Source organism: Peromyscus maniculatus, chromosome 3 (assembly GCF_049852395.1).
Source record: "Peromyscus maniculatus bairdii isolate BWxNUB_F1_BW_parent chromosome 3, HU_Pman_BW_mat_3.1, whole genome shotgun sequence".
Lineage (NCBI taxonomy): Eukaryota > Metazoa > Chordata > Mammalia > Rodentia > Cricetidae > Peromyscus > Peromyscus maniculatus.
Window position 1 is genome coordinate 114,439,383 of NC_134854.1, and position 23,569 is coordinate 114,462,951.

General features: G+C 46.3%; 1 protein-coding gene across 3 annotated transcripts in view; it reads right to left on the bottom strand.

Moving 5' to 3' along the window:
- Window positions 1–3,424: 3,424 nt before the first annotated feature.
- The window catches only part of Rbsn (rabenosyn, RAB effector), a 55,532-nt gene continuing 35,387 nt past the window's right edge, over window positions 3,425–23,569 (bottom strand). For all 3 annotated transcript variants that reach the window (XM_042273677.2, XM_006972554.4, XM_042273676.2), the window contains exons 3-12: window positions 23,180–23,320; window positions 18,978–19,078; window positions 18,136–18,181; window positions 17,876–18,037; window positions 15,298–15,539; window positions 13,912–13,982; window positions 10,430–10,516; window positions 9,630–9,732; window positions 7,687–7,791; window positions 3,425–6,975 (exon numbers count right to left, since the gene is read on the bottom strand). In XM_042273677.2, the coding sequence (XP_042129611.1) occupies window positions 5,827–6,975; window positions 7,687–7,791; window positions 9,630–9,732; window positions 10,430–10,516; window positions 13,912–13,982; window positions 15,298–15,539; window positions 17,876–18,037; window positions 18,136–18,181; window positions 18,978–19,078; window positions 23,180–23,320 (2,207 nt within the window). In that variant the 3' untranslated portion in view covers window positions 3,425–5,826. The remainder of the gene's footprint in view (window positions 6,976–7,686; window positions 7,792–9,629; window positions 9,733–10,429; window positions 10,517–13,911; window positions 13,983–15,297; window positions 15,540–17,875; window positions 18,038–18,135; window positions 18,182–18,977; window positions 19,079–23,179; window positions 23,321–23,569) is intronic.

Sequence of the window (23,569 nt, forward strand, 5' to 3'; positions counted from 1 at the left end):
CGACTGAGAAGTCGCTATTGAGTCAATAGAAAACTGATTTGCAAAGGAGGAAAGAACGTGGCTTGCTCTGGAGCGTCCGGTCGGCTCTGAAGAACTCTGCTCAGGGGAAGGGTCTATCTCATTTGCTGTCTTTGCAGATACTGCGCTTTAGGACGGTGAACCAACAACCAATATGTCACTCCGCTCTAATTTTTTTAAAATTTATTTTTATCTTAGCGTCTTGCCTGTGTGTTTTGTATGTGTTCTTAGCTCTGCGCACGTTACCCAACTGCTCTGGGGGTGTCCCGTGCACACATTTGGAGGCTGGGGGAAGTCAGGTGTCCAGTTCTATTTCTGCCTGTTTCCTTGAGACAAGGTCTTTCTCTGATTCTGGAGCTAGGTTGCTAGGTTGGTGACCAGGAGCTCCAGCAACTGGGATTGTAACCGACACTTCTGGAGTTACAAGCACAAATGACCTCACCTAGATTTTTACATGGGTGCTAGGATCCAAACTCAGGCCCTCATATTTGTGTTAGCAAGCATTCTTACCCACTGAGTCATCTCCCTGGCTCCTGTTTTTTGTTTGTTTGTTTGTTTGTTTGTTTGTTTGAGATTCATTTACTTTGAGTGTTTTGCCTGCATGCGTAGGTGCATCACTAATGAGCTTCAGCCAGGACTACATAGTGAGGTCCTGTCTGAGGAGAGGGGAAGGTAAACTTGTTGAGCATACTGCAAGAGTGCAGCAGGCACCAAGAACCACCTGCCATCCACTGGTTCTTGCATGCTGTTCGCTTGTGTTAGTCTCTGTAACGCACAACTTGCAGTTCAATTTCCCGCCTGCTAATTCCAATGTCCGTGTACTTGCGTGGCTCGCTCACCGTTTAGGATGCTTGTAGCCAGCCGTTGGTGAGACATGGCTCTGTGGGGAGTGGAAACGAAGATCCAGGTCTCCAGTGTGAAGACTTTGCTGTGGCTAGTGTCCAGAGCGTGGAATTCCCGGCTGCTCCTCTGCAGGCTCTTGCTGCTGTGATCCTCTTACTACCCACCCTGGATCCCTGCGGGAATATGAGGAACAGATGGACGTGTTCTATGATCTTAGAATTAACTCTCAGGCCATGGCCTTCACACATTTCTTAATTCCCTACTTCTCCCTCAGACAAAGAAGGCTGCACGGGACTGTGGCGGGAGCATTATGTTTGCCCAAATGAGTGAGTTTGGTGAAGTTTCTCCATCTGCAGAAGCCATTGCTGGGTTGCTCTAGTTACAAAGAACCTTTCCTTCCTCTGCCATAGCTATAGCAGGTGCATTCTCAGTGTCTCACCCTGAGAGCCAACAGGAGCAGCCTTTTCAGGAAGCAAGGCCTCACTGCCTGGTGGACAGTCAGACTCCGGGACTCGACAAGGCTATCTGCCAGGTTTGGTCATGCAGACCTGTGATTCTGAGACAGAGGATCATAAGTTCAAGGCCTGCGTGGGCTACAAAGTGAATTAAAAGCCAGCTCAGGGGACGCAGTAAGACCCTGCCTGAAAGATAGAGCTAGGAATATAGCCCAGTAGTAGAGCACATGCCTGTATGTGCAAGGCCCTATCCTCAATCACAGCCCTGCAACCACACGCCAAACTGCTGCTGGTACTCCGACCGGTCATGGCTTCTGCTGCAGTCATCAGCTCTTGGCTGACTCTGGACTCACCACTCCAGATGTTGGGGGGACATTAAGCCCTGCAAATCAGTCCCCTTGCGGTTCCAAGGAAGGTTACTGGTTTTCATTCTGTCCAGCTGCTGCTTCTAAGAAGAGTGACAACTTCCAAAAGACATTTCAGCTAAGATCAGAAATGCTGACCTAAAATTCTGAAGTGATTAAAATTCTGCTAGGCTCCTGAGGGGGCTGCAGGTCTTGAAGTCCAGTCATAGATGACACTGCATCCACACGAAACCCAGCGTCCCACACAAACAGCTTGGGGTCCTGAACCAGACAGGCCTGGGCAGGGTCCCAGAGAGACGACGCTGAGCAATTCAGTGTTACCACTTGCTTTTCTTGTTAGCTGGGAAGATTCAGTGAGGTGACCCCCAATCATACTGAGCTCTGGCCCACAGTTGAGTACTGGATACAAACCCTCCCCACCCAGGCCCCAGGCGAAGTCTCTGTAGAACCCGCTTAGTTGGTACCCAGCTTCTTTCTAGACTGCTCATCTGCTCTCTTTTTGGTTGGCACAGTAGCAGAGCCCTCCTCCACTATTCCTGAGCCAACCTAAACCTGCCCTGGTACTGACGGCAAAGTGAGTCATGAGTTTTCATATTGTCCTCTGTCAAGTAACACATCAGAGACCTGCTGGCAGAGCTGGGGTAAGTGTGAAATGTGGCAGTCCCAGGCTCCCCACCTCTCTGAGCCCCTGTTTCTGGTGGAAGTGGGGCTAGGACTGCAAAGTGTCCTTAGTACATTCGAAGGGGACACAGACAAGGCTTCTAAGAGGCCAGCTTCACACAATTGCCAGAAACCCTCAGTTTCTGTGGGAAACAGGGATGATAGGACTGGACAGGGGTCTGGCCTGTGTTTGTGTAAAACAGCTCCTTTAGTGCTCACTTTGCAACCCAAGGACCTGAGTTTGATCCTCAGAACCCACAAATGTGTTGAGCATGGTGATATGCATTTGTAATCTCAGGGCTGGGGAGAGGAAGATGAGGACCCCTAGGACGTGCTGACCAGCCAGTCTAGCCTAATTGGAGAGCTTTAGGATGAGAAACTCTGCCTAAAAGAAGGCGGATAGCTTTCCTAAGACTAAGACCCAAGGCTTAGTGTACACAAGCAAACACTTGCGTGTGCACATGCACATACACACTACAAAAGGGAGATGGAGGGATGTTTTAAGCACACACATGCTGTGGGATGTTCTGTATGTCCTGTGGGAGCCCTTCTTGGGTTCTTTGTGGCGTTACCTAGCAGGTCCGCATAGAGGATGATTAGGACCAGGGGCCTGAGTGCAGGTGTCTGAGATGGTCTGCACTTGGCTGTGCTGGGGGATGGTCTGTATGTCAAGTTGTTCTGATTGATCAATAAATAAAACCTGATCGGCTGTGGCTAGGCAGGAAGGATAGGCGGGACTAACAGAGAGGAGAAATAAAAGGACAGGAAGGCAGAAGGACTGGCTGCCAGCCACCGCCAGGACAAGCAGCATGTGAAGATGCTGGTAAGCCACGAGCCACGTGGCAAGGTATAGATTTGTAGAAATGCGTTACTTTAAGATATAAGAATAGTTAACAGGAGGCCTGCCACGGCCATACAGTTTGTAAGCAATATAAGTCTCTGTGTTTACTTGGTTGGGTCTGAGCAGCTGTGGGACTGGCGGGTGACAGAGATTTGTCCTGACTGTGGGCAAGGCAGGAAAACTCTAGCTACACACACACACAGAGCCACAAATGTTATTTTTTAATAAAAGACTCACATACATGTTATTTTATTTTTTTAATAAAAGCCTCTGATACAAGGCCCCAGTGTAGTGCATGCGCATCAATGACCATCAAGGTAACAGTCACCATGATTACCAACACACCGTGCTCTAGTCTGACCTAGTACAGAGACCAACTCCTCAATCTGAATGGAATGGCCTATGGCTTATGTCGCCTGGCTCATGATGACTTAGGACATTTCAGCATCTGACAACAAACACACGATGAGCGGTAAGTGTGGTGAGTGAGGCTCTAGGTCCTTAGTGTGTTAGAAGCGGACAAAACCAGAAGCCCTTCCACAGATGAACATGACCTCCATCTAGGAGATCTGCCAACTCTCTACCAAGGACGTGCTCCTTTACTGATCAGGTGAAGCGCCTCTGGAATCATGAAGTGTTCACATGAGATACACTGTGTAGTTACACTCATAGGCCAACTCCCTCTGCAAACCAACCTTGACCTACATACATTCTAGGAAGTGATACAAAGGGTAGGCAAGTCTCCCCTGTCATGTCTGACTTACAGAGTATGGCCAAAGAGGAATTCAATGAGAAAGTCAGTGAAACCTCTAGAATCTGAGTTTACTTGGTTTAATATTCAATGAATTGATATTTAAAAAATAGTTGCTAAAAGCATTTGTTTTCTCCATGCTCTCAGTCACAGACTGCTGCTACCTGAAGGTGAGTTCAGGAAAGGAGGACATTTAGTCACCAGCTAATTAAGAAACCTTGTCTCATAAGAAAAGCAATGTCTACAGCCATACTGCCCTCAACACCTGATCTATGTCAGGAAGTGGTAGTGGGAACCAGTGTTCAGCTTCATTCTGTGTAGAGAGCTGCCTCCTCTTCGGTCAGACAAAAGGCAGTCCAAGCAGGGTGGATAGGCTGGGTATGCCCGGAATCCTAGGGCAACAGCATCTAGAGCCTGGGCCTTAGGAAGAGAAGATGCCCGCCCCAGGAAACATGGATGCCAGGTTGCCCACCTCCCAGAACAGCCCATGACACCAACAGAGCTGGCCACTGACTGGCACTGGTAATGCACTCATCAGTCAGTAAACATCTGCTGACAGAACCCAAAGGGTCCCCCATTACCCTCCCTCTCCAACTCTTCCCACAGCCCCAAGCAGGACAAAGCCCCAACAAGTACTAATGAACAGCTGCCAAAACAGAGATCTTTGCACCCAGATGCCATTCTTACCACCAAGATGGATCTTCACCAGAATGTGACAAAAGAATTTCAGCTCATACACCAATAACTAACAGAAGCCATGGCTCAGGGGTAAAGTGACTAGTGGTCAATTATTGCCATTAACTAAAGAGCATCATTGCAGAGAGTATGCAGAGCTGAGCACACCAGGATCTTACAATGTCATCTGTCAACCCATCTGTTCTGTAAACCAAAGCACTATAGTACATAACTTCCCTTTCTGTCCCTATCAGAATTCAAGTGCTTCAGGACTGTGGAATGATCTGAGGCTGTGCGTCAAATATTCCTGTTTCTTAGTACTCAAAGTAGTGAGAAAACATCTCACCAGTTTCCCAGGTCAGGATGAACCACAGTGAAGAAGGCTGACTGGAGAGCCTTGGAAGTTACTAGAATGTATCCCCCGACTCAGAAGTGTTCCATCTCCTGCCAATACTCCACAGAAGCTTCCTGGTCAGATTCCCAAACCACATACAGGCCCTTCAGTGTGACCTGGAGAGCAGTCATTCTGCCAAAGCCTGGAAGGCTTCCAGGGACAGACAACTGCCCAGGTAGAGTCTTCTCCAAACCACAACATCCACCAAAAAGCTGGTCACTCCTGTCTCGTAATCAAGCTCACACTGACTCCCCTGCACTTGGAAACTACTTTCTTTAACTGAGAAGGGACAATACTGGCAACATCCCCACCATCCATAAAGAGGCACTGGTCCTCCTGGGTCCAGACTTCCCTTCATAGCAGCATCTCCCTAAGTGTCCAGGAGACAGCCCAAGCAAGGGAGGTGGTGAAGGGGAGCAGCCAAATCGGGACTTCTGCCAGAGCCCCTACAGAAAGGGGCCTGTCAAGGGCTGATCTATAATACTGATCATGACCAAGAACAGCCAGCAGGAAACGGACCAAGAGGTGCGCAGGAGCCATTTGCCTTGGCCCAACAGTTGCACTGAACTGTATCTCAGGAATAAAATGGTAAAGTCCCCTGAAAAGGGAACACTTCGTTAAAAAAATAATAATACAGAAAAACCAGCGAATGAATGCCGATTTGTTTTCTGTTCTTGTTAAACTGTAGTGGAAACGACTCTAAGAGCACAGCAAGAGACTACTGTTCCCACCCCTCAGCCTTGTGTGTCCAGATACCCACCCATCTCCTCCTCCCCCTTGGGACCCTGCTGCCCAAGACTCTGCCTGCTTCCTGCCCACTGCTGTCAGTTAGGGCCCCCCTTCTGCTTAGCCAGGGTACACTTCAGCTCCCGAAGGTTCTCTGTCAGCACTTCAACCTCGTCCATTCGACCACACTGCTTGGCGTCAAAGATGTAAGCCTTGATGTTGTCGATCTGCTGCAGGAGCAGCTCCTCCTCGATGTGCTCCTCAGCCTCTGTGCCACTGTCACTGTCCACCTCGAAGGGGTTGGTGCAGGGGCACTCCTCAAAAGGGTTCCCAGGGGCAGGTGGGCTGGCAGGCCTGGGGTGGTCATCCTCATCAAAGGGATTGGGTGTTGCACTGTTTGAGTCAGTGAAGGGATTCCCTACCCCCAGCTCTGCCCCCTCCTCTTCCTCAGCATCTTCCTCAAAAGGATTGTATTCTCTGGTGAGAGCAGCTGCAGGGCCCGGGAAAGCCTCTACAGCAGCCGGGCTGGCAGCACCCTCTGTAGGGCTGGAAAGATCTTCCTCATCAAACGGGTTGAGAGAGGTCTTCTCACTCGGTTGTGATTCGGCGCTCTCGAGGAGCAGTTCCTGACCAAGGGCTGGGGGGCCGGACCACAAGTGGACGGGTGCTTGAGCTGAGCCAGGTGAAAGGGTGTCTGGAGCAGTGCTGCCAAGAACTGGGGAGGAAGCTGGGTCCAAGGCATAGGCCAGATCGCTGTGAGGCCCGCGGCTGGGCTCCAACTGGAAGGGTATGACTTCGCGGAGGTCCAGCGCACGAGTCCGTGTGTGCAGGGATGACGCCAGGAACTGCTCCTGTTCTCGCTCCAGCTCCCGTCTCCGGAGCATCTGCAGCTGCTCCCGCTGCAGCTCCTCCTCCTCAGCCTGCCTCCGGGACAGCTCAATGGCCTTCTCCGTCTGCTGCTGGTCATACTCGTCCTGAAGCTGCCGCAGGTTCTCCTGCAGTGTGCGCACCTCATCCGTGCGGCCTGCGGCCTTGGCCTGCCTGATGAAGGACGTAATGTTGTAGATCTGCTGGAGGAGAGGGTCGGGGTCTTCACTCTGTCCCTGACCTTCCGACAGTGGGAGCCAGCCCTCAGCTTTTCGCAAGGGGGCAGGGATGCCTCGGAGAGACCTCACTTCCCCATTGGCTGCAGGAGATGCCAAACCACTCTGCCTTTCCTCCAGCTTCCGCCGGGACTCCAGAGCAGCCTGCAGAGACAGCACACACCACCAGCGTCACCATGGTCCCCAAGCCAGCAGTCCTCCCTGCCTGCCACCCTCCATGGTCCCCACAACACTAGCATAATTCGACTGCTGAAACGAGGAAGTCATAGGAGGACAGGCTTAGATTTTCAAAAATAAAACGTAAGTTGAGAAGATTTCCTCCAGCTGAGTTTCACTGGCTGTACACTTTTCTTAAACTTTCAAAGACTGCCACTCTTGCTAGCATTTCAGATGATGCTAAAGTACACTTTGTTTTGTTTTCATTTTGTTTTTCTGTGGTGCTGGGGATAGAACCTGGGGCCTCAAGCATGCTAAGCAAGCATTCTATCACCAAACTGTGAAACAGCACCCTCATTTTCTTGTAAACGACACAGCCTCACTATAGCCCTGGCTGGTCTGGAACTCAAAATCCTCTTGTCTCAGCCTCTTGAGGGCTGGGATCCAGGCATGTGCCACCACACCTGCTGTTTTCAGATGAACAGTGCACATTCCAAGGTCTTCTGGAACTTGCCTGCAAGCCTACCAGAGGGAAAATTGCCAACCTTTGTGGTGGTCTAGGCAGGAGAGCATCAGCAGGAAAAACAACTATTTTTCTAAGGCCATAGCAGAAGCCAGCTCGAGAAGGAGACTCAGCAGTAGAGGGTGGGATATGAGAGCAGGGAAGCAACAGCTACTGGACCCCTGGGGGCCATGCACCTGTCTCTCCATGGTCCTCTTCTGTTCCAAGTCCTGCTTCCTTTTCTTTTTCAGTTCTTCAAACTGTTCTTTGGTTGGCAGTGACATCAACCCCAGTAACTTTTCCTGTAGGATAGTAACAGACAATTTTACACTTAAGAGGTTTTTTTTGGGGTGGGGTGGGCTGGGCTTGACCTTACGCCTTATACACTTAAGCTTAAGCTAAGGCACTCTGTCCATTGACAGGAAGGACATTCATGCTAACTGGTAGTCACCTTTCACATGGAGCTGCCTTTTCCTTATGAGCCGATTACATCAGCTCTCCAGATATCCCCAGGACTGTGACAGCTTTTCCTGAGGCTGTGCTTCGACCCCATCTTCCCACATCCACCTAGATTCCAGCACTGCCTGCCACCACTGTGCTTATTTACCACACTCAGATCGCTCCCTAGTACTTCATACTGTTTACTACACCCCATGCTTTGGTAATTTGTTGTTGATCCCTTGCTATGTAACCACATTCTACCAACGGAAATATTCCCTCCTAGAGGCCTAAAGTCATGAAACGTCAAGAAGCTGACGACAGGCTCAGCAAATCCATGAAATTTCTAGGACTCCTGGCCTTCCTCAGACGATCTGAGCAGGAAACAACTGCCAGGGAGAGGAGTCTTCACAGAGCTACTTCACCCAAGTCATCCAGGGACTCCAACAATGCAGGGGACATCAGAGGTAGGAAAAGGCAACTCAGATCTAGTCACCAAGCTTGAGTCTGCTCCTGAACCATTAGCCAATGGCCCAGAAAGAGTCCCCTACCACTAGCAGCAAAAACTTGACTCCACCAACTCCCCAACTAAAATGAATTGGTTCAATAGAGGACAGCAGACAGAGCCAAAGTAGCATTCTGTGGGCAATCAAGCACAGAAGATTCAGTGGTTAAAACGATACAGATTTGCAGGTATGTAAGGAAGGCTTGATCTTCCTTGTCCACTTGAATGGGTTGGAATTGAAACACACCTCTGTGCGTGTCCATAAGGTCTCTCCAAAAAAGTCTGAGGCGGGAAGACCCACTCTGGTGTGGGTGGCACTGTTCTATGAGCTGGCTCCCAGAGTGAATAAAAAGGAGAGCTAGCTGAGCACCAGTGTTCATCTCTCTCTGTTTCCTGACTCAGATACATGACCTGTTGCCTCAAGCTCCTGCCGCCATGACACATTCAAACTGTCACCCAAATAAAGTTGTCCTTAAGTTTAAAGTATTTTATCACAGCAACGAGAAAACGAATGCAATGAACTAATTAAAAATGGTACATATGAAAATGTAAATGGAGAAAAGAATTAAGAGAGAAAATATACCAGAATGAAGAACACTTGTATTGGGGACGTAGGATTAAAAGCTATTTTAAACACAAAATTGGGGCTGCAGAGATGGCTCAGGAGTGAAGAGGGCCTGCATCCGGTTCCCAGCTCTAACATCAGGCAGCTCACAATGCCCGTAACTCCAGATCCAGGGCATCCACTGCCCTCCCTGGGCTCTGCAGCACCTGCATGTACACATGCATCAACCTACATGTAGATACACATATACACAATCTAAAAAGAAAATCTAAAAAACACTACACACACACACACACACACACACACACACACACACACACAATAAAAAACATACATACGAACATAAATACATACATAGAATAAAAGGCATGAAGCAGGAGGCAGACTAGCTGGGACAAAGTTGTCAACAGGAATGGAGGGGATGAGAGTGGATGATGAGGGTGATATGACCACAATAACTGTATGCATGTATGAAGTTGTCAAAATGTTTAATAATTTTTAAAACATATCTTTACTTTTACCTAGGTTTCAGCTTTTTCTCCAAATGTAGCATTCATAATTTTAAGAAATAATAAATGTACCAACAAAAAACAAGCAAGCCACACACTTATGTCACCCTAGCATGGCTTTACCTGCACAAATAGTGTAGCTGAATATCTGATCATTCTCTGTAGCCGCAAAGTGTTTGGATGTGGTGAAGGGTCCTGGTTCAAGCCCAAGGTTAAGATCTTCTTACTATATTGGAACAAAGGCACCAATGTGATGGGTGCTGCCAGCCTCGGAAACACGGTGAAGTCTCTAGAGCTGCCAGGTTCTGGTACCAGGAGGATGTGGAACACGGAGGAAACTGAAGTGTTCCTCATAGCAAGGCCCATTCTTTACCCTCTGGCTCCTCTAGCACTGCACAGATGAATGTGTGGCCACAGAAGCAGCAACATAGGAAAGCCTGGTTTCACAGGTGAACACAGGGTGTGGCAACTAACAACCCATACTTTTATGTCTTGCTGTCACCGCCTTAAAATATTCAAGAGTGCAGCCACCCAAAGATCCTGGGTTCCTGAGCTCCTCTCCTATGAAATGGAGGTGCTAACCCTGTCCTGTTCCACGAGGACAGGCACACGGGTAGTACAGCAGCTCTTATTTATTACTAATGAACATCAGAAATCTTTTTCTCTGATCCCCTGCATGCTGGGGATGGAACCCAGGACACTGTACATGCTAGACGAGTACTCTATTACTGACCTGCACCCCACCCCTAAGCACAGAAGTTACAGAGCTATAGTAGATAGCAAAGCAGGCACCTTCCCTCCTCCACTGTTCCGTCACTAGGACTCTAGATTAGCCCAAAGCTGCTGCCCACCACTCACCGTTTTATCAAAACACCTTCTTCTTCCCATTAACCAGCAGCAGAAACGTGACCTAGCAAACTCACCTTAAAGCATCTATTAGCTCGTACACTTTCTGCACTTCCACTCGAAGGTCATTGGCATGCTCCAGACTGTAGGTCGTCTCCCCAGCACTAAGGAGAAATCGTAAAGGTTTGACCTAAGTTTCATGGTGCTAACTGGAGAGCACAGTGCTTACATCCTCAGACATAGATGGTTAATCCTAAGGCTTTTAGACTCATAGAGATAATGCATCAATACCTCGGGATGTAGTAATTAAGCAGAAGCCATTTTTTTAAGATTTATTTTACTATTTTTACATATGTGTATGGGTGTGAGTATATACGCCTGTGGGAGCCAGAAGTGTCAAATCCCCTAGAGCTGGAGTTACAGGAGGTTGTGAGGTTATGAGCCACCTAACATAGGTGTTGGGAACCTAAATCTGGTGCTCTGGAAGAGCACTCAGTAACTGCTGAGCATCACCCAGCCCGCAAAGACCAGCTCTTAGGCTCATCAACAAAACAAATGCAGCTGAGCTCTCTCTGACTACTTTTCCTGAGCAGTTGTCCACTTTATCTTATAGGAGATATAAAGTGACTCAGTCAATGAGCCAATAAAACTACACGAAAGCTGGAAGTCACGTGGCTTTTCACACTCAGCTACTGCTGAAGAGGAGTAACTATGCAGTGAACAGGGATCTCCTGAGCTGTGTCAACCGCCCGGCCCCGACTCTCACAAACAACTGCTCCATATAGGGATGAACTGCCCAGGGTGGTGAGGGGATGTCAGAAGAGACCAGATGCAGCTTAACTCAGATCAGCAGCGTCAACTCTAGTGCTGTAATTATTCATTTGCAAGCTTGTCACCCAACCTTGCCAGACTGCTGAAACCCAAGTACCATAATTATAGCTTTTCTTTTCCATATGCTTGGTGATGAACTTTTGGATCATGAGAACAGCTCAGCAGCTTTCTCACCTGGAACCAGCCTCACCACCAGCTACTCAACTCTTTATGGGAAGCAGCTATAACTTAAGTAAGCATTACCAAATTTACCGTGTATAAAACTGTTCTGACTAGAAAACAATATGGGAGTGTTCTATCATCAGGGGATTCACTACAGTGGCTTCATCATCTTTTCACCATAAAATTTGCAAAAACAGGAGACTGGAAGTAAGAAAGCAGTGATGGCCCATGCCTTTAATCTCAGCACTCAGAAGGCAGGAGCAGGCAGATCTCTGTAAGTTCAAGGCCAGCCTGGGCTACAGAGTTGGTTCCAGGACAGCTAGGGCTACACAGAGAAACTCTGGATTTTGTTTTTCTTTTTAAGTGGAACCTTGCTATGCTGAATACCTCAGCTCCAAGGATCGTGTCTCAGACTCCTAACTAGGACTAAAGCTCTGTCTTGGTGGCTCACAGAAAATCAAAAAGCTAACTGAGGCCTGAAATCACTTCCTCACATCAATTTTACTCCCTCAGAGCACTGTCACGGCTGGAGTTAGCCAGTTCAATACTTGCTCCCTTGAGGATGGTCCATAAGATAGGCACTATCGTCTCTGTCCACTGCCTCAGTCACAAGAACGAAGGGAGAACAGTATGTGGCACAGAACTAGCAGTGCTCATGAAGCATCTGCTCAGTGAATGAATGCAGTGACCTAAAACCCAGGAAAGATGGTCCCTGGAGGAGCACTGAAAGTTAACCATTTGGAAATATGCTCAGCAATGGCTGTCCCCAGGGAAAATCACAAAATGTAGAAAGGCAGCACTAGCCATGGATGCATGAACCTACATTCATACACAAGAGCACACACACACATCATACACAAGATGCACCCCATACACTAAATAAGTATGTAAGAAACAGGTGGCCACAAGTGTTAGCCAGACTGTGGAGAAACAAAATTATAAAATGCCAGGACAAAGATATATCCACAAAGTTCTTTGGAACATAATTTTGCATCCTCAAAAAGTTAAATGCAGAGTTTTTATGATTAAAACCCAGCATAAGTTATACTCCTATGCAAACACACACAGGTTCGTACATACACACAAACAATTATGAAAGGTGCAGTATTCCTGGCCAGGCATGTTGGCATATGTCTGTAGTCCGAGTACTTGGAGGTAAACACAGGAAGATCAAAAGGTCAAAGAGACCAGCCTGGACTACATAAGAACTTATCTCAAAAACAAACAGAAATAAAAAACTGTGTTAACCACAACAGTTTAAAGTGTGTGAGAGGGAACCCAAATAAACATCAATTGACAATGAATGAATGAATAAGCAAACTTCATAAATAAATCTATACATTTTAATACAAGGACAATTCTACAACATGGATGAATGTTGGAAACACTGATGTACGTAGAAGCAGCCAGACACAAAAGGTCATGTAATTCCATTTATAATGGAGTATCACACACTGGCAAATCCAGGCAGATCAGTGATTGCTAGGAAGAGGGCAAGTTGCTCACAGGTGTGAGGCTACTCGCCAGAGTGATAAGAACACCTGCAACTCAGATGGCAGCGACAACCAGACAACCCTGTGACTATACTACATAACATCACTGAACTAACTGTACACGGAAAAGTGTAAGATAGCCTGCATTTGCCCAGTGCCGCTGTGTACCATCTGTGCTTGAAATACCTGTTATAAGCCTGACATTACAACGCACTGTTAAGAGGCACCTTGGCAGGCTGGGTACGAAATGGACAGTTATGTGTATTTTCAAAAATCATGTGACAAAAACAGGTGTCCACCAATGCACAAATGTGAGAAGTCAGAGTTAAGATTCTATTTTCAACTTTACACCTTTAAGTGCTCCCAGAAGAGGCTGGGGGTTGGGAGCTTAAGAGGCAGTATGGAGGGCTGGAGAGATGGCTCGGGGTTAAGAGTACTGGGTATTTTTCCAGAGGCCCTGAATTCAATTCCCAGCAACCACATGGTGGCTCACAACCATCTGTAATGAGATCTGGTGCCCTCTTCTGGCCTGAAGGGATCCATACAAGCAGAACACTGTACACATAATAAATAAATAAATCTTTTTTTTTTTTTTGTTTTTCGAGACAGGGTTTCTCTGTGTAGCTTTGCGCCTTTCCTGGGACTCACTTGGTAGCCCAGGCTGGCCTCGAACTCACAGAGATCCACCTGGCTCTGCCTCCCGAGTGCTGGGATTAAAGGCGTGCGCCACCACCGCCTGGCCTAAATAAATAAATCTTAAAAAAAAAAAAAATTAAAAAAAAAACCAAAGAGGCGGTCTGGCACCAAATACATACTGATGAACATATTAACATTAATCTCCTAAAATCTGGGGGAAAAGGATTCTATTTTTTTGGCAGGAGAGTACCCAGTGCTAGAGCGTGTGCTAAGTACATACAAGGCTAGGTTCCATTCTTAGCACCAAAGAGGAAAAAATAAAAAACAAAAAAAACAGTAGAAAGATTTCTATCTCCATTTTCATCTAGTGAAGAACTGGCCTCACCAGCCAGATCATAGCCACCAATGAGTCAGAAAAACAGAGAGGAGTGGCTTACTTTAAAGATGCTGCCATCCTGATGTATTCAGGAGCTTTCTGGTCAACTTTCTCCATGCAAAGTCGTAGTTTCTAAGAACAAAAGAGAAGGAGTGAGTGCTACACTGAAGACAGGAACTCGGACACAGAAGCCAAGCTACACTAGAGACATCAACAAAAGGCCCCCTTTAAAACACTGGCTTGTTTTGTTTTGTTATTGTTAGTTTCCTTATGGGTAGACTATTTTCTAAACAGAAAATCTCGCAGGAAGGAAAGAACAGAGGTGGACCTTTTGACTAGATGTTTTTGAGAGGCAACCTTCCAGAGTACAATGTGTCTAGATGGGGAAGAGGAATCAGCCACTGTGTTCTCTGCCAGGTGGTGCCAGCTACCAGCACATGGCACTGCCAGGGCTCTCCTCAAAACAGTAGGTAAATATGACCTGCAGATGGCCGTCCAGTGTACACTGAGAATATTCTTCCTTGGCTCAGAGTTTTGCTCAAGTAACTTCCTCTGCCCAGGCTGATCCCTGCTCCCAGTGTCCTTCACTTCCCCACCTGTCTCCCAAACTAGTTCTCCTCAGCCCACAGGTGTCACCTGGTCATTAGGAGGCTTGCCTACCCTCATTCCCAGATTTTTTTCCTCTTTTTAAATTTGCTTATTTTTTTCTGTTTTAAATAGTGTCTTTCTGTGCAATCCTGGCTGGCCTGGAACTTGCTATGTAAACCAGGTTGTCATCAAACTAACAGAGATCCACTTGCTTCTGCCTCCTAAGTGCTGGGGCTAAAGGGATATACCACCATATCCAGTCCAGATGTCCTTTACACACTCTATTTCCTCTTGTGTACCAACTGATTTTAGATGTGATTTTCACTGGAGATGAAACCTACAGCAAGAGGTCTACCACAGAGCCACATTCCCTTGCCTCCCTCTCAGTGTGCCTCCACTTAGGTGCTCCAGGGTCACTGGAGGCAATGAAGACTAAGGCATCTGAGACTCAGAAGAGACTCAGCTGACAGGCAGAAAACATACAGGCCCTGAAAACACTTAACAGCTAAAACTGATAAACCAAAACTCCCATGTGGGATTCCCAGGACCCTTGCAGCCCACAGTTCACTACATCTCCAGCTTGTCTTTGCACAGAACCTGGCATGCACAGGACAACCACTCTTCCCTGCTTGTCTTGGGCCTCCTTCCTTTCGGGTGGGTGAGGGAAGGTAGGAAAATGAGTTTGCTACCACACACCCAGGATGACAGACTCTGACTCACCCAGGGCCCTAGCTGGGAAGTCACCCCATGGCCTTGGGCGGGAACTGAAAGTGACTTAAGGGAACAACCTCCCAGAGCACTCTCTAGAACCTGCAGGCAGGAGTACAGCAAACAGCCCGATCTGCCTGGCGTGCGTCACCTCGTAGAGCTTCACGATGTCAGGTGTGTGCTCCTTCTCGTCCATCTGCTGCTCTCTCTTGAGCAGCTTGTCCTTGCAGTGTGTGCAGCAGCGGATGCGGTCATCATCCTTCTCGTCCAGGACTGAGCTGACACTGCTCATGCTACTGATGCTGCCCCGGCGGGAGCCATGGACACTGTTAGGTGACTGGCTGGGGCTGGTATGGGTGCTCAGGGAGTCCTTGCTGGCACTGGTGAGCTTATCTACAAACCATAACAGACAGGCAGCAGTGACCCCTCGGTGCCACTTATCCCACCACCTGCGACTGCAGCACTCAGGCCACAGATGTGAGTTGGGAAATAAGAGCAGGCTTCACTTCTGGACAAGAAGGACCTACTCCTCTGCCATAGGGGTTAGACTCTGGTTCGAAAAGAATGCTGTTGCCAAGCAGATCAGGTCCAAACAGCCTGTTGTGACCTGTCTTTGGGGCCTGCAATACTAATCCTAAACTGGCATGCCATGCTCACTTCCTCTGTTTGCCCCATTTCTCCACACAACCCACATTCTCCAGAGACTTTCCTTTGTATCCCTCCCACCAGTCCCTAACGTGGTGCTCACCCCTTCCAAGCTTAGCTCAGATACACACCCCCTAGGAAGCAAAGATCTGCCCTTCATATCATTTCCCATTATCCATTTGGAGCCACACTCCTCCCTCTCCCTGTCCAACAGCTGTATATATATATACAGAGCTGCCCTGTGAATCAGCAACTATTGGGAAGAAACTGTCTTATACTCATAGCCCTAATACAGCCATCAAGGCCCCTGATAGCATCTGCCCAGGTAAAAAGCCCAAAAGCAGAAAGGTGAGCAGCATCCTGAAAGGTAGGTCCCAGGGAGAAAAGAAAGTATCAAGGTAAAGTAAGCAGACACAAGAACTAGGCAGACAAAAAGTGACTTTGCCCCATGTTGTCCAAAGCCTCATAGCCAAGTGTGCACACTAATAGAACTCTTTGTGTTGCTGACCCATGCTCTGGAACCCAGAGCCTTGACTATGCTAGGCCAGTGCTCTTTCGCTGAGCTGCACCCCAACCCTCCTTCAGCAGTGTCTAAGCAGCAGATCTGCAAAGCACTGGAGCATCAGGTCCACTTGTACTTTTGCAGCCTTGTTATTCCAGGTCTCACCCACGCCCCGCACATTTCCCATAGCAACTCTCCCTCCTCAGCTACTCAGCTCACCTCCCTGGGGACTGAGTACCAGGCCCCCTTGATGTTCTTTACTCGGCCTAGAATGCTAACAACCCACTCTCTTTCAAGGCACTCCTCTGACATCACATGTGGACCCCATGCCTCCATGCTTCCTTTCACTGGAGCCTCCATGGCACTTGCACTTCCCATACACATTAGTCTCTCTGTATGACACTGAGATGTTTGAAAATTTTATCATAAGGAGAGGAAAAGAACCACTGCTCACTTTTCAAATCCTCTGACCCAAAACCTCACCTGCACTTATAGGCAAAGCTGACCCAGAGCTGCTCAGCTTCTCCCTGATGAAGCAATTGTGTGTGAGTCTCTAGCTCGCCTGCTAGGTTTCCTTGGAGAAACAAGCACTGCCTTACAGACTAGAAGTGTTCAAATAACCGCTTGTGAGCCAGTCGAGCCTCCGCCCCGTTTGTGTATAGCTCTTGAACTAAGCATGTTTTTCACTCTTGTTTACTTTTGCTTTGAGACAGGATCATCTCACTCTGTAGCCCAGGCTCAATCTTACAGTAGTTTTCCAGCCTCAGCTCCCCATGTGCTGAGGTTACAAAGCTACTACATCTAGCTTCACCTCTGCTTGTTTGGTTTTAGTTTGAGACCAAGCCTCAATATGTAATCCAGGCTGACACTAACCATGTTGGGACCCTCTGATTCTGCCTCCCAAATGTGTACACACCCAGATGGTCTTTAAGAAGTTGCTCCTTTTTTTTTTTTAACTAATAGGAAAGGGAAGAGACCATGTGTGCCCACAAAGCCTAAGATAGTTTTCATCTGATTCCTTGTTTTTAAAAAAAAAATTAAGGGCTGGGTGGTGGTGCACACCTTTAATCCCAGCACTTGGGAGGCAGGTGGATCTCTGAGTTAGAGGCCAGCCTGGTCTACAGATCAAGTTCTGGGGTAGCCAGAGCTACACAGAGAAACCTGGTCTTGCAGCAGAGAAAGAAAAGAAAAAACAATAAACAAACTATTAAAAAAAAAAAAGAAAAAGAACAACAACAAAAACATCTCTGGACTGGAGAGATGTATCATAAGTGCTTGCTGCTCTTGCAGAGGACCCAGGTTCAGTTCCCAGAACCCATATAGTGGCTCACAACCATCTGTAACTCCAGTTCCAGGGGCTCCAACACCCATTTCTGAAAAAAAGAAAAAAAAAAGCACACCAGCTGTAATATATCCTTGGGCCTTAACACAGTATCTAGGCTGTAGTGGGCTTCATAAACTCAACAAATAGATGAAGGAAGATTCTGTGGGCCATTAATTAAACAAGTGGTCCCAAGGGCCTAGGCACACTCACTAGTCCCAAAAGAGATCAGGGTCCAGGGCCCACAGTCATATCACCTACTTGCCAAGGGCAGGCCAATGAGCTCCATACATTTCTTGCACATGATAGACCCACAGAGGCGGCAGTGGTGACGGCGGTTCCGGATGCTAAACTTATTTCCACAGTCTGGACAGAAAGGGACATCCTGGTCATTGACCCAAGGCACCACGGACTTTTCTATTGCTTTGGAAGGAAAAAAGAAAAAAACAGCTCAGCATTCTGAAGTTGTTCTCAGGGAGAAAGCCCAAATGGGATGACTGTGAGCAAAGGTCTGGACTTACCTCTAATCTTTGAAGTCTCAGTATTTGTTCTGTCAAATGCAGTGAGCTAAACAGAAAAACACAAAGCCAAATAGAGTTAACCAGTTAAGGGACATGCCCCACACTCCTGCCACTCACACTCAGCAGGCAATGCACATTTGCATTTTTCAAGCCTCACTGGTGGGCCCCAAGCCCAGTTATCCAAACAATTTCACAAGGTACTTGTTAGTTTCAGATCCAGAAGAAACCTCCATACCTTTAAGGACTTTCCTGGTCTGGGACTTAGTTGGTAGAAGAGTGCTTGCTGGAGCACCACAAAAAACGAAAAAAGGGGCTGCTATACCTATAGATGCTGCCACATGCTCCCAACCCCCCAATCCATATATATGTGTGTGTGTGTGTGTGTGTGTGTGTGTGTGTGTGTGTGTGTGTGTGTGTAGCAAGTGTATCTAGGGTCAGCGCACAACACAATCATAGCAGTGCCACAGGCATAATCTAGCACCACAGGACGAGGAAGGTTACCCAAGATGCCCCCCAACACATACTAGCCCTAGCCCTGACTGAGTACTCACAGAGCTGGACACTGCTTGTTGGCTATCAAATGACATTACATGCTGAGTGACTGCCTGGAACAACCCCAGGACGAAGTTTTAAAGCAGTCAGTGGAGGTGAAAGGCAGAAAGGGGGAGTGGGCACACAGTAGTCTATCAGTGTGAGCCATTCACTTTAGGAAGGCCAGTCCTGGCCAAGCCTGTCCTCTGTAGCTCTCTCAGATTCAGATATACATCACTCACATAACATACGCTATAGTAACTGAGATTCCTACAAAATTTGTACTTGCAAAATGAAACTACAAAATTTACCTTCTCCAACCTGATTATTAATTTGTTGACTTCAACAACATAGTGGTCAATTCTTGCAGCACGATGTTTTTTAAAGTCAGAAAGATGGCTTCTCACAGCACCTAAGAGGGAAGAGAAGATAAATGAATTGTTAAAGATTCTCATAATGCCTCTCTAGATCCTCAATGAACTGGAAAGCAAGTAAAAAAGATTTGGAGCTGGAGAGATGCCTCAGAGGTTAAGAGCACTGACTTCTTCCAGAGGTCCTGAGTTCAATTCCCAGCAACCACATGATGGCTCACAACCATCTATAATGAGATCTGGTGCCCTCTTCTGGTCTGCAGACATACATGCTGTATATATAATTAATTAATTAATTAATTAATTAATTAAAGATTTAGTGCCTTACCAAACTTTTAAAGGTCACAAAGCATAGCAGATGAGGTCATATTAGAGCTAGTCTGAGCTCAAATTTCAATTCTGCTAGATACTAAGTAACCTTAGACAAGTTACTTAGCTACTTTGTGACTTAGTACAATGTAGCTTCTTTTTCTTTTCTTTTTTTTAAAAGATTTATTTATTTATTATGTATACAGCATGTATGACTGCAGGCCAGAAGAGGGCACCAGATCTCGTTACAGATGGTTGTAAGCCACCATGTGGTTGTGGGAATTGAACTCAGGACCTCTGGAGGAGCAGTCAGTTCTCTTAACCTCTGAGCCATCTCTCCAGCCCCCACAATGTAGCTTCTTATCAAAACAAAAACAGTCCCTTCTCAAAAGCCAGGCTGTGATGGCTCTCACCTTTAATCTCAGCACTTGGGAGGCAGAAGCTAGTGGATCTGAGTTAAAGGCCAGCCTGGTCTACAGAATGAGTTCTAGAACAGCCAGGGCTACATAGAGAAACTATCTTAAGAAACCAAATAATAAAAATAGTCCCTGCTCAAAATGGGGGGGGGGTGAGGGGGAGTAAGTGGTTATATATGCCTTTAGTACAGTTAAACAGATGCCTTCCTCAGTCTAGCATCTAAGACCCAACATAAATGGTCTCAATACAAATGTTAGCAGGTAGTATCTGACTTCAGTGTATCTGTTCCCAATGCTGCCCTCTGACCCTGCCAGTACTCAGTGCTCTTCTCAGTGACCACTCTAGCAATTAGGACTGTGGCAATTAGGAAACAAGCTATCACAAAGTATTATAATTCACTTGTCTGAAATTTCTCATTTATGCTTCTATTAGCTTTAATATAATTCACAATTGCTGATATATTTCTCAAATATGGAAGTAGACCTCTGAATCCTGACTAGAGTAACTCCATTTTGCAGTAAGCCGCTGTGTGTCTGACTGTAACAAAACAGGTCATCCTTCCTATGGCTAGACACTGCTTGCTGAGATCAGCAGAATCCCTAATCAGAGCAGGGACGCCATACACATAAACATGGTACCTCGTCTGTCCAGTTTTATCTGTACCTTATGTGGTCTGAGCCTATAGCCCCCACTACTGCTTCAACACTAGACAGTGCTCTGGATCCAGCTTTGCATTCACTCTGCTGTACACTTAGAGACATAGAAATCAGGAACTTAGGGCTGGAAAGAGGGTTCACAGTTAAGAACACACAGCTCTTGCAGGATCCAAGTTCAGCTCTCAGCACCCATATCAGATAGCTCACAACCACCTGGAACTTCAGCTCCAGGTAATACGATACCCTCTTCTGGACCCCACAGACAACTGTATACATATATGCACATACTCACACACAGACACACAAAATTTAAAAAATAAATACATTTTAAAAATTAAAAATAAAACAGTAGCTTGGTGGGCAGGGAGTTGGGGTTTTTCAGTGGTGCAGCTGCCTATGAGTCACCATGTTCCTGTAAATAACCCTAATAAACTCTGGACTGGTGGGTACTTTCTTTGTTCTGTCTGCATCCTCCTTATTTGAAGTGAACAGGTGTTTCCTTTACAGGTCCCCAGAAAGTCATGTAACAATAGCATTATTTGTAAAGCCATTTTCTCCTGCAGTGATAAAAATGTTTGTGCATACACACAGGGAGACCACTGACCACAGAGGGATACTGCACAGCTAAAGTGTGTGTAATACAGGAAATGACAGTTACATTTTATTTGATTCATTATTGAAATTTCAATAGCCACATATGGCTAGTGGCTACTGAACTGGACAGCACAGTTCTAGGATTTAATGCCACCTTCCCCAGTGGCAATTAGTGACCCTGGTAAACACCCCTTCCTTTCTTAGGGCCTTAGTTTTCTCTGTATTTTTTTAAAGATTTATTTTTACTACTTTTATTTAAATGTGCATGTGTATGTCTGCGTGTGCATGCTGTGTATGTGTGGGTATTGTAGGGGTTGGAACAGGCAATCTCACAAGGGTTTTGAATATGGAAGTAAAGTAAACCACTATGAAAGAAGCATTACTTATCCACTTTATGGACAGAAAGTATTTATTGGGCTGAGTTTGTAGCCCAGTGTCAAGAGCACAGACTCAGCATGGATGAGGCACATAGATGCGCAATAAGCATTGATTGAAAGGATAAATAAATTGTTAAATTCCAGCAAACAAATTAGTGATTGTTATCAATCCAATCCACAGCTACAGAATATGTAAGATGAGACACTTTAGCTCAGCAAATGTGGCATATTTTTGTTAACAGCTTTACTGATATGTAATTTCTGTACATATAATTCAATATTTAAAGCACAGTAATCCTGCATGTCGTTAATCCCAGCATTAGAGGCAGAGGCAGAAGCAGGCAGATCTCTCTGAGTTCAAGACTACCCTGTTCTACAAAGGGAGTTCCATGATAGTCAAGGCTAAATAGAGAGTACCAGTCTCAATTTAAAAACACAAAAATTAGAAGTCATTCTAAGCATATTAATTCAATGGTTTGGATTTTGTTGTGGGGGGCTGTTTGGTATATTCACAAGATTGAATAGTCATAAAAAGAAATTTTAGACTATTTTTATCAATTTGAAAGTAGAAGCTGGGTGAAGTGGAAAACATCTTTAATCCCAGCACTCAGGAGGCAGAGGCAGGCAGATCTCTGAGTTTGAAGCCAGTCTGGTCTACATAGTGGGTTCCAGGACAGCCAAAGCTACATAGCAAGAACCTATCTCAAAAAATAAAAAAATAAAAAAAAAAAAGAAGAAGTAGAGTAAAGCTGGGGGTGTAGCTCTGTAGCATAACACTTGCCAGGGCCCTCGGTTCTATCCCCAGCACTTCCAGTTTACAGTAACTAAGCAGATGAAGTCATAATTATGAACATCAGAAAAGTAAGATGCTCAGTGCCTATCACTTGTCAGGTAACCTGTAAGGAGACCGATCTGTCAATGGGGTCTGTGACTAGGAGACAGACCAGAATGACATTCTCCTGCTGCAGTTTCATAGCTGTTTGATCCTCAGCAGGGACAGTGACACTTGAAGGAGACCACACATACAACACATTTAACACACTGCCTAACTTAAAAGAGATCTCAGCTCATTCCCTTCCATTTCTCTCCTTGTGAAGACATAAGGCCAATACAATGCTTAACCCTTAGGGATTACCGAAGCTTTCTCAATCAGCTCAAACAATGCAAGTAGGAAGATGACTTGTTGGGAAGAAGGGGTTAATTGGGGAGGGGAGGGGAGCAGAGAGGATGGTAGAAAGGGGATGTGATAACTAATCCCTGCTCGTCAACATGTCTGTATCTCAATCAACTAAAATCCAAGCTGCTGGGGACTCCTGTGAGGGATTTTCTTTATTAGATTATTTGAAACAAGATCTGTATTAAATCTGGTGGCAGCCCATGTGAAAGACTGGAAGAAGGAAACTTTGCTTTTAGTCTGCTTGCCCTCCTCGTTGGCAAGTTCATCTATCCTGTTGCTGCAGCCAGTACTAAATCCAAATTCTTCAGGATTCTAACACAGACTGAAGACCAGGAGCTTTCCAGGGATCCTCTAGGATACAGCACCAGATTGTGACCACAGAGACTAACAACTACCAGATTCCCAGCCTTTCAGTCTTGAGACAGCCATTGAACTGCCAGGACCATATTCTATCAGTTCTGTTTCTTTTGAGAACCTGACTAATACAGGGAAAATATAATCAAATTGTGTATGTGTGTGATTGTGAAATAAAATTTTAAAACTGAAAAACAAAATTACCTAAAACAGGGTGGCTATCCTATAAGTGCTGAATGAATGAATGAAGTTTCTTACCAAGCTCCTGGGGTTCCCACATGTAAGGATCAACCCCTCCATAGCTGAATGATTCATATCCCTGGGTCCCTGGTTCCACTCGATCATCCCCTTCGCGTTTCAACAACTTGTTCTTTGCTTTCCTAGCCTTCTGAACAAGACCTTGAAGGAATGAAAAACACCACAAATGAGCCCAAGATTATATAAGAATAATCATCCTTATTTTAAAATGCACAAGAACATTTGGATCCCCAAAGAAATGCAGCACTGAGGGAAACACCTAATTACCTTATTACCCCCACAGAAGTCACCACCAGCAGAATGCTGTTCATGTTTCCAACATACAGGCTAAGTTAGCACTTACTCCCAAGTTTAATAGTCCATCTAAACAAAAGGAGCCAAATCAAACTC